Here is a 14198-nt window from a genome sequence, read left to right on the forward strand (position 1 = left end):
GCTTCAACCCAGAAGGCTGCAAGCATCTGCCCTTCTGGTTCTTTAGCCCAACCTTTTATCCCCTCCTGTTGATGCACTGCACCTGAGTGCCCTCTGCTCCCTTTGGTGGTTGCTCAGTGCCCCTGGGCACTCCATGGCTCATTGCTGTCAGTGCTGCTCACCTGCTGCTCACAGCTGCAACCCACTCCCAATTACCACAAACTGTGTCCCTACACACCAAAGCCAGCAGGACTGCATGTGGGTGAAGTTGGCCCCACATGTGTCTAGATAACAAGAAGGATTTTCCTCTCTGTGCCGAAGTTTCGAGGCTAACACCAACCATGCTCTTTTGCTTCTGTGTTCCCAGGCCCTCCCCACTCTTGGCTGACCAAGACTAGCTTGGAAGGCTCTTCCCTCTCCCAGGAAAATGGGGACCGATGGTGAAAATCCGATCCTGAGGAGTGTGGTCATCAGCTTCAACTTGCTCCTGCTGGGCGCTGTCCTCAAGCCGTTTGAGTGCCGCCTGGAGGTGACGACAGAGCCGGCCCAGAGGACAGTGGTGGATGAGGCAGCTGGCCTCACCAACTGCAGTCCACCCACCAAAGAGCAGCCCATGGTCTTCCACCACATCTACAACATCAACATCCCCCTGGACAGCTGCTGCTCCTCCATGTTCAAGTCTTCGGGCGAGGAGGTGAGTTCAGAAGACGACCGGCTGGCAGAGTACACGGAGCAGACCTCCGACAGCGAGAGCCAGGTCACCTTCACCCACAGGATAAACATGCCCAAGCAGGCCTGCAAGTGCTCCACCTCCCTCCCATCCCTGCAGGAGCTGCTGAGCAGGATTGAGATGCTGGAGAGGGAGGTCTCCATCCTCCGGGACCAATGCACCTCCAATTGCTGCCAAGAAAATGCAGCCACAGGTAGTAACGCCATCCTGTTAGCTCTTGCTGGGGGCTGAGGGCTTGAGAGAGAGGCAGGAGGAATAATGCAAAACCTGATGGTGCTACTCAGAGTGTGGCAGAGGAAAACCAGTGTTTACCCATTATGGGGCTGTGGATTTAGTGAAAAAACTTAGCTAAAGTCCTCTAAGGCAGGAAAAGCCCTGGGAGGGCTTTGGTCACTTGAGTGCCTGTCCACACTCTGTGAAAATTCCATAAAGGAGAGAGAGCTGAACCCCTTTGGGGATGAAATTACAGCTCGTAAGGGGTGAGCAGGGGGATCTCCCAGCTCTGCACTCCTCCCAGCACTCTTAGACATCTGCCACTGCTTGTGGGACAGGGGGCAGAGATGTGGCTGCTGCTCTCCTGAGCTGTCCCTGGGCTGAAGGCAGCCCCATGGGAGCTGGCAATGTGCCCCTTCATCTTCTCTGCAGGGGGAGTGAACACGTCTGAAAAGCTGAGTTAAAAAAAAAGTATTAAAATATATTTTAAAAAATGAAATAAGCTAACAAAACCCTTAAAAAAAGGCACAAAACCATCAGCATGATACTCCATTTGAATAAAAAGATGTGCTTTTGTGGAGACCTCCAAGAGGTCCCACTAGGGTTACTCCATTGAAGGCAGCCCCTCGTTCCACCTCAGCTGTGCCCCAGGGTCAGGAAAGCAGCACTCAGCTGAAATGAGATGGGTCAGGACGGTTTGGGCTGGCAGCTGCATTTCCATGGTCCAGGAGCCAGCATACTGATAGTTCTCCTTGTCTGGAGGAAGAGGGGCTGTCCCAAAGGCCATCCATCCCAAATGCAGCCCAGCCCTGCTCGTGGCTGCAGCACACCAGGGCTCCTTGCAGGGAAGAAAACACTAAGCAAGGAGATCCACACAGGGCATCTTTCCAGGGGAAAAATGCTTTTCACACCAAGAACAGCAACAGAAAGGAAGAGAAATTAAAACCAACCCTTTTACCCCCAAGGTACTCACTGCATTTTTTTATTTTTAAGTTTTGCAGCTATTAGTGTGATTTTTCCAGTGGAAGGACACATTTTTCTGTGTGCAGGACACATTAAAATAAAATGGGTGCAATCAATCCTCAGGTCAAGAGTTCCACCAAAGGTGTGCCGGTCAGGGAGGGAGAAACAAGGATGGACACACAGCAGGGTGGCTTGGGCTAGCATCTATCATTGGCCAGTGGAAGTCAATGTGTTCCCAGCCATGGCTTCAGCCCACATCCATCAGCTGCATTAATAACTAAGACAAAACAGGAAAAACAGTCTGTGCAAAGTGAGGGTTAAAATCACACAGGAAATGCTATGGGGAAAACCTGTTTTAAAGGAATTAATTTGAAACTCTGATGGGCCTATTTGGGTTACTTGCAACATGCATAGACAGTCCCATTAAATATTCATTGCTTGGTGGAGTCCCCACTCCCATCACAGATGTGCCGAGCTAAAACTGGAATAATTTCATTTATTTTTACCAGAGTTGCTTTCAATTCACTGCACTGGAAAGGAATCAGGATCCCTATCCCACCACCCAAGGCAATTTCCCTGAGGAAAGCCTCTTTTCTCCAGCACACTTAGAAGCATCCTCTCTTATCTTTTGATAACACAGCTAGAGGCTGAGATCTGAAGAGATCCTGCCTGGCATTCCCAGCATTTGCAGTTTGCATGGGAATTGTCCTGCAAAGTAACCCAAATGTGTCTGTCTGGCACAGCATGTAACTGAGCTGCTTTTATATGTGCATCTGCTACATCCCCCACTGGAAGAGCTGCTCAGAAAGGTCAGCTAGGATGGAAAATTTAGCTGGGGACAGAGTCCTGGGGCTGGGGGATCTTTGGGGTGGAAAAGTCTGGAAGAATTACAGAAAGGGTTTCTGTCCTTCCTTGGTTCACATGAGGAAAAGCAGTACAAATCAGCAAGGAAAAGTTAGCCTGCCTGGGATAAACCTTTGGCTGGAGCAATGGCTCTGTTTCAGGGCAAAACAGGGGAGCATTAGCAGTGTCAGTGACTGGTGCCTTCATCCCCATCATCCCTCCTCACCCCAGAGCATCCTGTGCAAGGCTGCCAGGTAAAGAGGGGGCATTAGAGGTGCTGGCCACAGAGCCCTGGTGCTGTCCCTGCTTTTCCACAACCTCAGTGTGCCCAAAGCCAGCAGTCCTGTCCCAATCAGGTTCTCCAGGATAGGGATGAGGACGATGCCTTTGGGTACATACCTACTTCGTAGAGGAGAGAGAGAAAGTAGCCGGGGATCTCTCAGCTATAAAAAGGAGAAGTGTGTAGATGTGAGACCAGAGGAGTCATGGCTGGTGCTGAGGCTTTCTCTAGGGAAGGTTTTTTTTTAGTAAGAGGTCTAAGGAAGTTCCTGTTGAGTGCTAAGCTGGAGAGAAACCAAAGGGAGCCCCTGCACCACCACAAGGTTGGTGGCACCCACGGTTATGGGGGGCACCGCTCCCTAAGGAAAGATCCACCCAAACGCCACCAATTCTTCCCCTTTTAGCCCTAAAGCCGCCAGTTTGCCAGAGAGAGAACTATCCCCACCTTGCCCCACACCTTCTCCAGCCCTTCAGAGGGCTGACCTGAGACCAACCCCGACCTTTCCCACCTCCCACCCGCCGCGTTCTGACCCTCGCTCCCGCATCCTTGCAGGGCAGCTGGATTACATCCCGCAGTGCAGCGGCCACGGGAATTTCAGCCTGGAGTCGTGCAGCTGCGTGTGCATGGAGGGCTGGGCGGGCAGCAACTGCTCGGAGCCGCTGTGCCCGGGGGGCTGCTCCAGCCGCGGCGTGTGCCTGGAGGGACAGTGCATCTGCGACAGCGACTACGGCGGCGAGGACTGCTCCCAGCCGCGCTGCCCCGCCGGCTGCGGCTCCCGCGGGCTCTGCGTGGACGGCGAGTGCGTGTGCGAGGAGGGATTCACCGGGGACGACTGCTCGGAGCTGCGCTGCCCCCGCGACTGCTCGGGCCGGGGCCGCTGCGTGAACGGCACCTGCGAGTGCCACGAGGGCTTCGCCGGGCACGACTGCGGCCGGCAGCGCTGCCCCGCCGGCTGCGGCGGCCGCGGGCTCTGCCGCGACGGGCTCTGCGTCTGCGAGACGGGCTACGGCGGCCACGACTGCTCCGAAGGTACAGCAGGGGGTGTGGGGCTTGAGTCAGGCCTAAGTGGTGCATAAGCAAGGGTTTCGAGGTGCCCAGAGTCCCATAGGAGCGCCGTGAATCTGGGAGAAATCCTTACCGGGCGGAGAGCATCGCTTAGGACACATTGAGCCCCCCCCCCGCCTTCCCGTTATCCCTGTCCCCCAGGGATATGGACAAAAGTCTGGGAGATGAGCAAAAAGCTGGTGAGGTTCATCCTATTGCCGGCTGGGGGCTATGTAAAAATCACAAACGGGATGAGACTGCTAGGAATGTGCCTTGAGCTGTTTGTTTTCCAGCATCAGCCTCATTACATGGTTATGACAACGAGAAGATGCCATCAGTTCACATCCCAGGCAGCAGACCAAGAACTTAATGCTCAACTTACTTTAAAAGTTTTTTGACCAACCACACAAAGCAAAAGCTCAATGACAGTACTTCCATCCAACCACTATAAGCACACGTACCTTTGGTTAAAACAGTGCTTGGTTATTTAAAATATAATACCTACTTGTAAGCCTTAAAACACAATGCACAAAACTCCATTATTAAGCTTAAAACTTCCTAGTATCTTGCTAAACATACTTTTCTACAACTTAAAAAGTTATTCTAAACAAACATCAACACACAAACCATTGTTCTATTTATCCTTACTTTTCTACTTCTTACCTAATTTTTCTACCAACCAATTTTATAGCTACTACTTAGCTCTAATCACAATTCTACTGTCTGTAAAACCTATCTTTTACAATTTCCCCGAAACCCTCTAATTTTAAAAATTCCCACACATCCCAGCATGGGGGCTAAACAGTGCAACAGGTTCTCTTGAGCCTTTACCTTGTTATAGCTGTTCAGACAGCCACAGGTACCATATAACACCCAGCCTGTGCCCACCAGCAGACCTACACAGCCTCCCACAGGAGTGGAAGAAGCCAGGCACACCCTGACACTCTCCATACCTCTGTCCTCCCCAGTGTCTCCCCCTGAGAACCTGCGGGTGACGGGGATCAGCGACAGCTCCATCGAGCTGGCCTGGGACAGCGCTGGGGCAGCCACTGAGTATGTGGTGTCCTACCAGTCTGCCGTGCCAGGGGGCACCCAGCTCCAGCAGAGGGTGCCTGGGGACTGGAGCAGCATCACCATCACAGATCTGGAGCCAGGTGTTGCCTACAATGTCAGCATCTATGCAGTCATCAGTGACGTCTTCAGCAGCCCCGTTACCTCCAGGGTGATGACCAGTAAGTATCCTACTGCACTTGTTGCTTGCTGCCCATGTGTCCTGAGGGGATGCTCAAGCTGGCTCACTTTTTACATAAAAACCTTCTAGCAGCAGAAACTTGAGCCTTCAAAAAGAAGGGGAAAAAGAATTGTATCAGTATAGGGATATAGGAAAGGAGGAAATGTGTCCACCCTCTTCAGAAAAACTCAGTTTGGATGAAAAACTGGATGTCTAAAAAAAAGAAAAAACTTCCAGAGTTTGATTGAAGCCCCCAGAATGTGGCCCAAAACATTACATGCTTCTCCTCAGAGAAAATACTACAATATAACATGTAAATCTCAGGTTCTCCTCCCCCTCCTGAACAGATGATTCCCTGTGATGACTCCCCATGATGATGTGGGTGATGGTGCAGCAAGAGGGGATGCTGCTGTGCATCAGGAGAAACACAGTCCTGACCAGGACTGTGATGCACAGAGGAAAACAGGAGTATCAAGCTGTAATGCCAGCCTCCAGAGGGGTTTCTTGGAGACTAAGGATACAGAGGGCATGGGAAAAACAGAAACTATCCACACCCCCCTTTGCAGCCCCAGCATTCACTCTGTTCACATGATAATGCAGTGGGATGATGCCTCAGTGTCCATAGGTCCAGGCATTTCCCTGTTTTCCTTCCCACCCATGTGGAGCAGGGGAAAAAGAATTTTGCTAACAGACACCAAAAGTTTCCTTGTTTTTATTGCCCAGATACAAAATACCCACGGGGAGCAGGGTGGGTACAGCATGTGCACACCCACCCCTCTCTGCTCACCACCCCTGCTCCCTTGCAGACCTCGCTACACCACAGGGGCTGAAGTTCAAGACCATCACAGAGACAACAGCAGAGGTGCAGTGGGAGCCCTTCTCCTTCCCCTTGGACGGCTGGGAGATCAGCTTCATCCCCAAGGTACTGCTGCTACACCCATGGCACTGCAGGGTGCATCCAGGGAGAGCATCCTCAATCAGCTTCCAATTACCCCCTTCCCCAAAACACCCAGCCTGTGTTTGCCATTTCTGTGCTGCACATCAGATTCCCCAGACTGCCAGCCTGCGTTTCCCCATTAGTTTTTGTGTCAATGCAGGTCCTCAAAGAAATGTCCCCCAAAACAAATCCAGTGATGGGGGAAAAAACCTTCCAGCCTCACTCTTGTTGTCGCACCCTCTTTTTCCTTTCCAATGACTCTTCCTCCTCTTCCTCCTCACCCTGCTCTCTACACAAAGCTCCCCAAAGCAGCCTGGATCAGAGTGAGCAGCTGCTGGCTCTCAGACAAGAACCTTCAGCCCCCTCCCGAGTCACATGCACACTTAATTCCTGCCATGGAATTTTAATTTTAATCGCAGTGACGAGAAGGTAGAAACCCTGCCAGAAAAGATGAAAGGATAAAAATGTTCCCTAAATACCCCATATTTTCTGTGCACAGCAACAAAAATTGTACATCGAGTATTTAGTCTATATTCATAATTTCTACACCATTTAGCTATAAGTACAGCTTCAATTGTACATGGAGCCTCTTTATAAGAGCATTCGAGCCCCAGCAGTAGAAGAAATGCTGATTAAGAGCTCAATTATGATGTTTTCACTTGTACAAAAACCTGCACTGGAATCAAAGGCAGCTCTGGGCAGTGGAGAACTGCAGAATTTGGCCCCAAAGTTTTAAATACTCTTAACTGTGAAGTATTATTGCACAGCACAAAGCAAGGGCCCAATTGCCTTAAATAACTCAATCCTTTTATTTCCAAAGAGTTGCTGGGAGATTATTGATGTGATGTTGGCTACATCCACATGCAAATTGTGTGAGAAGTTGAAGCTCATGTAATGCAGGTATAGACCCTGGGATAATTTGAAGTCACCATCAGGATTAAAGCTGAAAAATATCAGAGAAAAGCTTTTGGTAGGAAAAAATAGCTCTTTTAAACATTTTACTATTACTCAGGAATTAAGTTGAACATCATCCCTCTGAAGCAAATAAATGCAAACCATTGTTTCTTTTTTCAACCTTAAACTTAAGAATACATGGAAACAGTTTTGGATTTAAAGGCAGATAAGATGCAAAAGGAGGACTGTTCCTGGATGCAGGGTCTTGGGTTGGGAAGGAATGTAGTTCACTGGGATTTAAAGTTCTCAAATCCATGAGTTAAGACATAAAGTCACAGTCATGTTCCTGCCCATCAGCTGCTAAAACTGGCCTTTCTGGAGTCTCGATCATTATCATTGCCTTTTCCCCTAAAATTAGGCAGAGGGTGCTGTGTCCTTTACTGCCCTGCAAGCTTGGGTACGTGCTGAAATATTTCCACACCTCAAACAAACCCAAAACCCATTCCCAAGGGCTAAAAACAAGAGTTATAACTGAAGCATCACAACCTCTGTGAGAAAAACTGACCTGTCTTCCCAAAAACTGGGTGAGGAAATGCTAATTTTGTCCTCAGCAGCCCAACGAGGATGCTTGCAGCTTCCTGCAGAGCTCTTTCCACTCTCCTTCCATGGTCTCTGTGATGCTCTCACCCCCACAAAAGCTGGGTCAGGCAGGATTGCCCATCTGCTGGAAAAGACAAAGAGAAGATGGATTTAGCAAAGAAAATTAGGAAAGGTAAAATGCTAACTGATGGCTAAAATGGAAGGTTTCCTGTTTAATGAGAAAAGGGATGAATATGAATTGAGAGTTATGTGCAAAGATTTGTTTAGCATGTTATTAGTGAAGACAGCAGCAAGAAAAGATCCTTTGTCCAAGCACTGGCAGGAAAGGTGACATGTGCAGTTGTTTAAAGCCTCACAGTTTTTCAGGGCAAAACCACAAGGCATAAATGAGTGTACTAAAGATGGCTAAAAAGCAGGTGACAGCAAAATAAAGACCTCACAGCTTCATACCTATACATCAACAACAAAAGGCTCCTGGCACCTGAAGAGCAGGGAAAACAAGCCTAGCTAAGGCTTTGGTTTAATCATCTTTCCTCTTTCTGAGCAGCACCGGCACAAATACACAGAAGCTGGGGAGGGAGGAGGGATGGGGAGGATTTTGCAGCCCAACAACACAAGCACTCCACGCTTGGTAGGTGACCTCATCCCAGCTTTCTCCCTCCATGCTGCGGTGTGCCAAGGTGACCATGTGATTTGGGGATGCAGGGTGGGCTGTGGAAGGATGCAACATGGGGGGGGCACCTCCTCTTTGTGAATCAGTCCCCCCAGAAACACCAGCGGGTGAGGGAGGGTTAATGCTTGTTTCATTCCCTGACAGAATAACGAGGGTGGTGTGATTGCCCAGCTCCCCAGCACCGTCACCACCTTCAACCAGACGGGGCTGAAGCCGGGGGAGGAGTACACTGTCACCGTGGTGGCCCTGAAGGAACAAGCCAGAAGCCCTCCCACCTCTGACAGCGTCTCAACCCGTGAGTGAGCCCCACCCGGGGGCAGCACAGCAGGTCCCAAAAATAAAGTCCCATGGGCAGGGATGAAACTTGCAGCAAACATTGCAGCCACAGCTTCCTCGTGCAGTGTTTTGTCCCTCTCGCTCCTAAATTATCACAAGTGTAGAAACTGGTTAATGGGATTGGGAGTGAAAACTCAGTTCTGCTTTTATTGTATAGCTGGATAAATTATTCTTCTCTGCTAATCTCACATTTTGGAGGCTGGATGCCCGCAAGAAATATATTTACAAATGTATTACTTACTCATACATAACAGATTAAAACTCCCACCCGCTTTTGAGCCAATAAATGCCCTCAACTCCCACCTATTCAGGCAAATCAGGCAGCAGGGCAGGGAGCCAGGAGCAACAGCATGTCCCTTCCTAACCAATTTGTTTGTCCACTCACTGACCCTTCCTGCAGACCAGAGGAAATTCAACTGGGCCTTCTTGCTGAAGGAGAGGCAGCGATGGGCAGAGCTCACGGGGGAGAGGAGGCTCTTCACACCAGATTTGGTGCAGTCTGCCTTGAAAGCCAGGCAGACGTCTACAAGCTCCACCTGAGCTGTTCCGAGAGGAAACAGCACTTAAATAGCTGCCGGAGGGCTGTAATGAGGTGCTGCTAATTGAGGTAGCGGAGAGAGTGGAGGGAGGGTCCCTCCACCGCAGCAGGTTGTTGCAGGGCTGATCTTCCCCAGCACAGTCCTCCCCTCCTGCTTTGCCTCTGTGTTCAGCTCGATGTGGCTTAATAGAGACATCTCCTGGTCAAAGCCGAAACTTCTTTTCCCTGGGAAGTCAGCGAAAATAGAAGCTGGTACTTCAAACTCAAGGGCTGGCCTTTGCAGGGAGTGCAGGTGGAGCAGAGTGCTCCGGGATCTGTGCTCCATGGAGGCATCCCCGTGCTGGTGTCTGCCTTCCTCTGCAACACCCCCCAGAGCTTCATCCCCACCACCCTGGCTCTTCCTCAATATCTTGTGCCAGGATCAGGCAGCAAAGCCATGTTTTTATGCCACACAGCCAAATAGATATGGATCACCTGGGTGGCTGGACAGCATGAAGCAGTTGGAGATTGAGGGTATGCATGACCTGGTCCTGGCCAAGCTGGACAGACAGCTCCTACCTGAACACTGGGACTCCCAGCTGGGCTCCCTCCTCTGCTGTTTTGCCCACAGACCTCACCTCACTACTTCAAATTCCTCCATGTCCTTTTCTAACCCCCCGATCCTCCCCACCCCTGCCCACATGCTTGTCCCCCAGAACTTCAGGTGCAGCATTCAGCAGACCCTTATTGTATACTGTCATTATATTAGGTATAGTCTGAATTACAGAACCAAAGTGGGCTTTTTCACCCACCTTGTGACCACCTATGTGACCATCTGTGATAACACAGGCTGCCCAGCAGGCTTCATGTATGAGCACTGCCATGGCACAGGAGCAATGGCAAGACTTGGCTCCATCCATCCATCCATCCATCCATCCATCCATCCATCCATCCATCCATCCATCCATCCATCCATCCATCCAGTCCTGCTGGACTCCAAGCATCCATCAGCCAGGCTTGAGCCCATGATATCCAAAGGTTGAGTGTTGGGGGGTGTGGAAGAAAGAAGGGCTCAAATCTCTGTGGGGAAAAAAAAAAAAAAAAAGAAAAAAAAAAAGAAAAAAGGCAGAAATGTCAAAAAATCTCCCTCAGTAGAGTCCCAGTATTCATTTTTCTAAAAACCATTTATCTGAAAGGTTTTTCTGGACACCAACCATAGCCCTACACCCAGCTAGTTATGAAGATTCACCAGAGCAGTTGCATTTTCTCCTCTCTTCCCACTGCCAAGACACCAACAGCTTTATGAGCTGATTCCTCAGTTTAAGGACAAACCAGGAGCTGGCACCAAAGCAGGAACATTTCTAGAGATATTCCTCAGTTCTCAACACTTGGATCTTGTCCTTGGCTCCACGTTATTTAACACATTGTCAACACCTTTCAAAAGACATAATACTGTTGCTGATAAATTTTGCCAATGATGGAAAGGATCAGAAAAGAGTAAATTGCATAGAAGAACATCAATAAAAGTTGTTTGGATAGTTTGAAGAGCTGGGCACAAAGGAAAATTGCATGTTTTTTTCAATGTAAAAGTACAAGCAGCTATCTTAGCGCAAAGAACGTGTGTTGCAGTTAGACATAGGAGTTTTATATCCTGGGAAATACCACCTGAAAAAGCCAAAGAGGAATTATTGTCAACATCCAGCTCAAGAGAAGGGCATGAGCTGCATTATAGTAATGGGTGTCAATGAGAGAGCTGCTGGGTCCTGCTCTGGTGTCTGCAGAAAGTGGAGAGGGTTCAGCAAAGAGCCAGGAGATTGGGACAAAGGATTGGGAACCATGAGAACCAAACCCATTAAGTATCTTGGGGTCAGTCATGCCTCTTGCCCATGCCACCTCTCTCCCTTGTGCCCAAATCCCAATTCCAGCCGTTTCGAAGGACAACCTGAAGCATCCCTGAACCTTGGCATCCCCAAATCTCCCCCCTTTCCCCACCCAACTTTCCCACAATAACAGGTGTCCGTTTCCCCCCCCGCAGTCATCGACGGCCCGACGCAGATCCTGGTGCGGGACGTCTCGGACACGGTGGCCTTCGTGGAGTGGAGCCCCCCTCGCGCCAAGGTGGACGCCATCCTGCTGAAGTACGGGCTGGCGGACGGGGAGGGCGGCAGGACCACGTTCCGCCTGCAGCCCCCCCTCAGCCAGTACTCCCTGCAGGCCCTGCGCCCCGGCGCCCGCTACCACCTGGCCGTCAGCGCCCTGCGCGGCGCCAACGAGAGCCGCCCCGCCTTCGCTCAGTTCACCACAGGTACAGAGAGCTGCCCTGGCTGGGAGAATGGAATTTTTGGGTGTGAACTGAATTTTTGAGTCTCTTTGGCAAGCATGGGTAGGTGGATTGCTGCTGTCTGCAGATGGGCTGTCCCACAGCAAGAAGGAAAACCTTAGGGCTTTTTGCATCTTGGGGTTAGTGATGCTTTTTTTTCTGCTGGCATAAGTGAGCTGGGGTTTAATGTGCTAGAATGAAGAACTGGGATGGAAGCACAGTGGTTAAGATACAGGTGTAAGTGGTGACACCTGAATGCAGGTGCCTTGCATCCCATCACAGAGCAAAAGATTCAGCTCACCCTAAAATACACACCCTACAACTGCCCTCTGTCCCACCACTCCTAGTGGCTGTTTAGCCACTAAACCTCCAGTGCAAAAGGTCCTCTTTCTTGTCCCCAAGGCTTCCACCTTTCCCCATCCAACTCTCCAAAATCCTGGGAAATACCACCATAAAAAGTCAAAGAGGAATTACTGTCGACAGCCAGCTCAAGAGAAGGGCATGAGCTGCATCATAGCTGTAATGGGTGTCAGTGAGAGAGCTGTGATGAATGCCCTGTGCCCCTCATTCAGTTCCCAGGGCAGTCCAGGTGATCCCAGATGCCAGTGGCAAGGCATGGATGGATTCAACCCCCATATTTAGATGATAAACCCCAAACCAACTCCATCTCGGCCATGTCTTGTTGCAGCATCAAGGCTGAAGCTGCCTGAGACACACATCCCCACCAGCTCCAGTGCCTGTTCAGACCCACAGCTTAGAACTCTAGAACTCAGCAGTTTATGTCCTTAAGAGCACCCGCAGCTCAATTCACAATTCTCAAAAGCACCAAAATGCTCAGCACAGGTCTGAGTTCAAGGGGACACTCACTCCCACTCAGCATCACGAGCCAAGGCAGGTGCCTTGACCAACGAATCAGCAGTCAAGCAGCTGAAACCAGCACATCCAGAAACGTGGTTATCTGAGCACCCTAACTGGTCAGTAAAACTTTAATTAATGTTAAGCCTGCAGATAGCTAAGGGATTTAATTTACCGTGCCATAAAGGAGGAGTCAGAGCGTGTATTTCCGTGCTGGTTTATGGTATATAAATTGTCATGTACATTACTGCTCGCTATGAGGCTCCTACTGTAATAACTGTGGGACGTGAATTGTGTGTGTACATATCTCTACAGATAAATATTTCAGATGAGATGCTTACCCCAAATGATTTGCTGCCTTGGCCTTCCTCGCTTTATTTCTAAAAGGCAACATAAAAGCACCCTCCCAAACTCAGATCCATCACCATTACCCACTGTCCACTGGTGCCCAGCCCCAGTGCTGCTCACCAGAGGGGTTTATTGTGCAAACCAGAGCAGATTCAGTACACAGCCTGAGCAGCACCAATAAACAAACCCTTTGGGCAGTGTCTGGGAGTGAATGAGCCTGTAAAGATGCTCAAGGTTCTCTTCTGAGAGCAGTTCAGGCCAATGCATGGCTACTACAGAGCCCTTTTACTCATAGTGCCTCAGTTTCTTTTACCTTAATATGAGGGAGAATGGTTTTCTTTTTGAAATAACGCAGAACTAGCTGCCAAACCAACTTACCGAGGATGCTGCCAGCATTTGTATCACCCTCCTGGGTGGCATCTCCCAGCCTGTGCTGAGCAGGGGGTAAGAGCAAATGTTCCAGCCCTTCCTGCCAGGCCATGCTCAGGGCAAGAGGATCTCCTGGCTGTCCCCCCTGGCTGTGGCAGGGCGGCGGGGTGTGTTCCCTGCTGTGACACCGTGCCTCTGTCCCTTGTGTCGCGCAGAGATCGACGCCCCCAAGAACCTGCGGGTAGGCTCGCGGAGCCCCGCCAGCCTCGAGCTCACCTGGGACAACAGCGAGGCTGAGGCACACAGCTACAGGGTGGTGTACAGCACCCTGGCTGGGGAGCACTACCACGAGCTCCTGGTGCCGCGCCACGCCGGCCCCACCACCCGCGCCACCCTCGCAGGTACGCACGCGCCCTCGCGCCCTGGAGCCGTGATATTGTCCGAGAAATCTTTTCCTTAGGAGTTTTCCTCCTGAGAAGCCGAGAAGCCTCAGGAACAAAATGTAAACATTGATTATCTGCTGCTGTGGAACGCAACAGGTGCATCTGTGATTGGTCTCATGTGCTTGTTTCTAATTAATGGCCAATCACAGCCAGCTGGCTTGGACTCTGAGACACAAACCTTTGTTATTCATTCCTTCTTCTTCTATTCTTAGCAAGCCTTCTGATGAAATCCTTTCTTCTATTCTTTTAGTATAGTTTTAATATAATATATATCATAAAATAATAAATCAAGCCTTCTGAACACATGGAGTCAGATCCTCGTCTCTTCCCCCTTCCTCGGACCCCTGTGAACACGGTCACAGTGCCCTTTCTCCCCCTCCTCTCAAGCAGGGAGGGCAAAGCAGATCCAAAATGAGCACCAAGACACAGTTGCCCTTCTGCTGGCATATGTTTGAGATTGTTCTGGAGTTTACTATTTACTGGAGAGAAGGTTTTCCTTGGGATGGAGCTCATTTTCTGGGCACACCTCCAGTAAAGATCTGTCTGTAGTAATTATATATCTTCTGAACAGAGAGAGACATGGTTCTCCCAGGAAAATCCTGGGAAGCTGTGCAAAAGCTGTA

General features: G+C 50.1%; 1 protein-coding gene across 1 annotated transcript in view; it reads left to right on the forward strand.

Annotated features, from left to right (window-relative positions):
• Positions 1–406: 406 nt before the first annotated feature.
• The window catches only part of TNR (tenascin R), a 29484-nt gene continuing 15692 nt past the window's right edge, over positions 407–14198 (forward strand). The window contains exons 1-7 of the mRNA XM_058808656.1: positions 407–902; positions 3561–4037; positions 5021–5284; positions 6090–6205; positions 8532–8682; positions 11276–11545; positions 13348–13533. Of these exons, the coding sequence (XP_058664639.1) occupies positions 407–902; positions 3561–4037; positions 5021–5284; positions 6090–6205; positions 8532–8682; positions 11276–11545; positions 13348–13533 (1960 nt within the window). The remainder of the gene's footprint in view (positions 903–3560; positions 4038–5020; positions 5285–6089; positions 6206–8531; positions 8683–11275; positions 11546–13347; positions 13534–14198) is intronic.

Source organism: Ammospiza caudacuta, chromosome 7 (genome assembly GCF_027887145.1).
Source record: "Ammospiza caudacuta isolate bAmmCau1 chromosome 7, bAmmCau1.pri, whole genome shotgun sequence".
NCBI lineage: Eukaryota > Metazoa > Chordata > Aves > Passeriformes > Passerellidae > Ammospiza > Ammospiza caudacuta.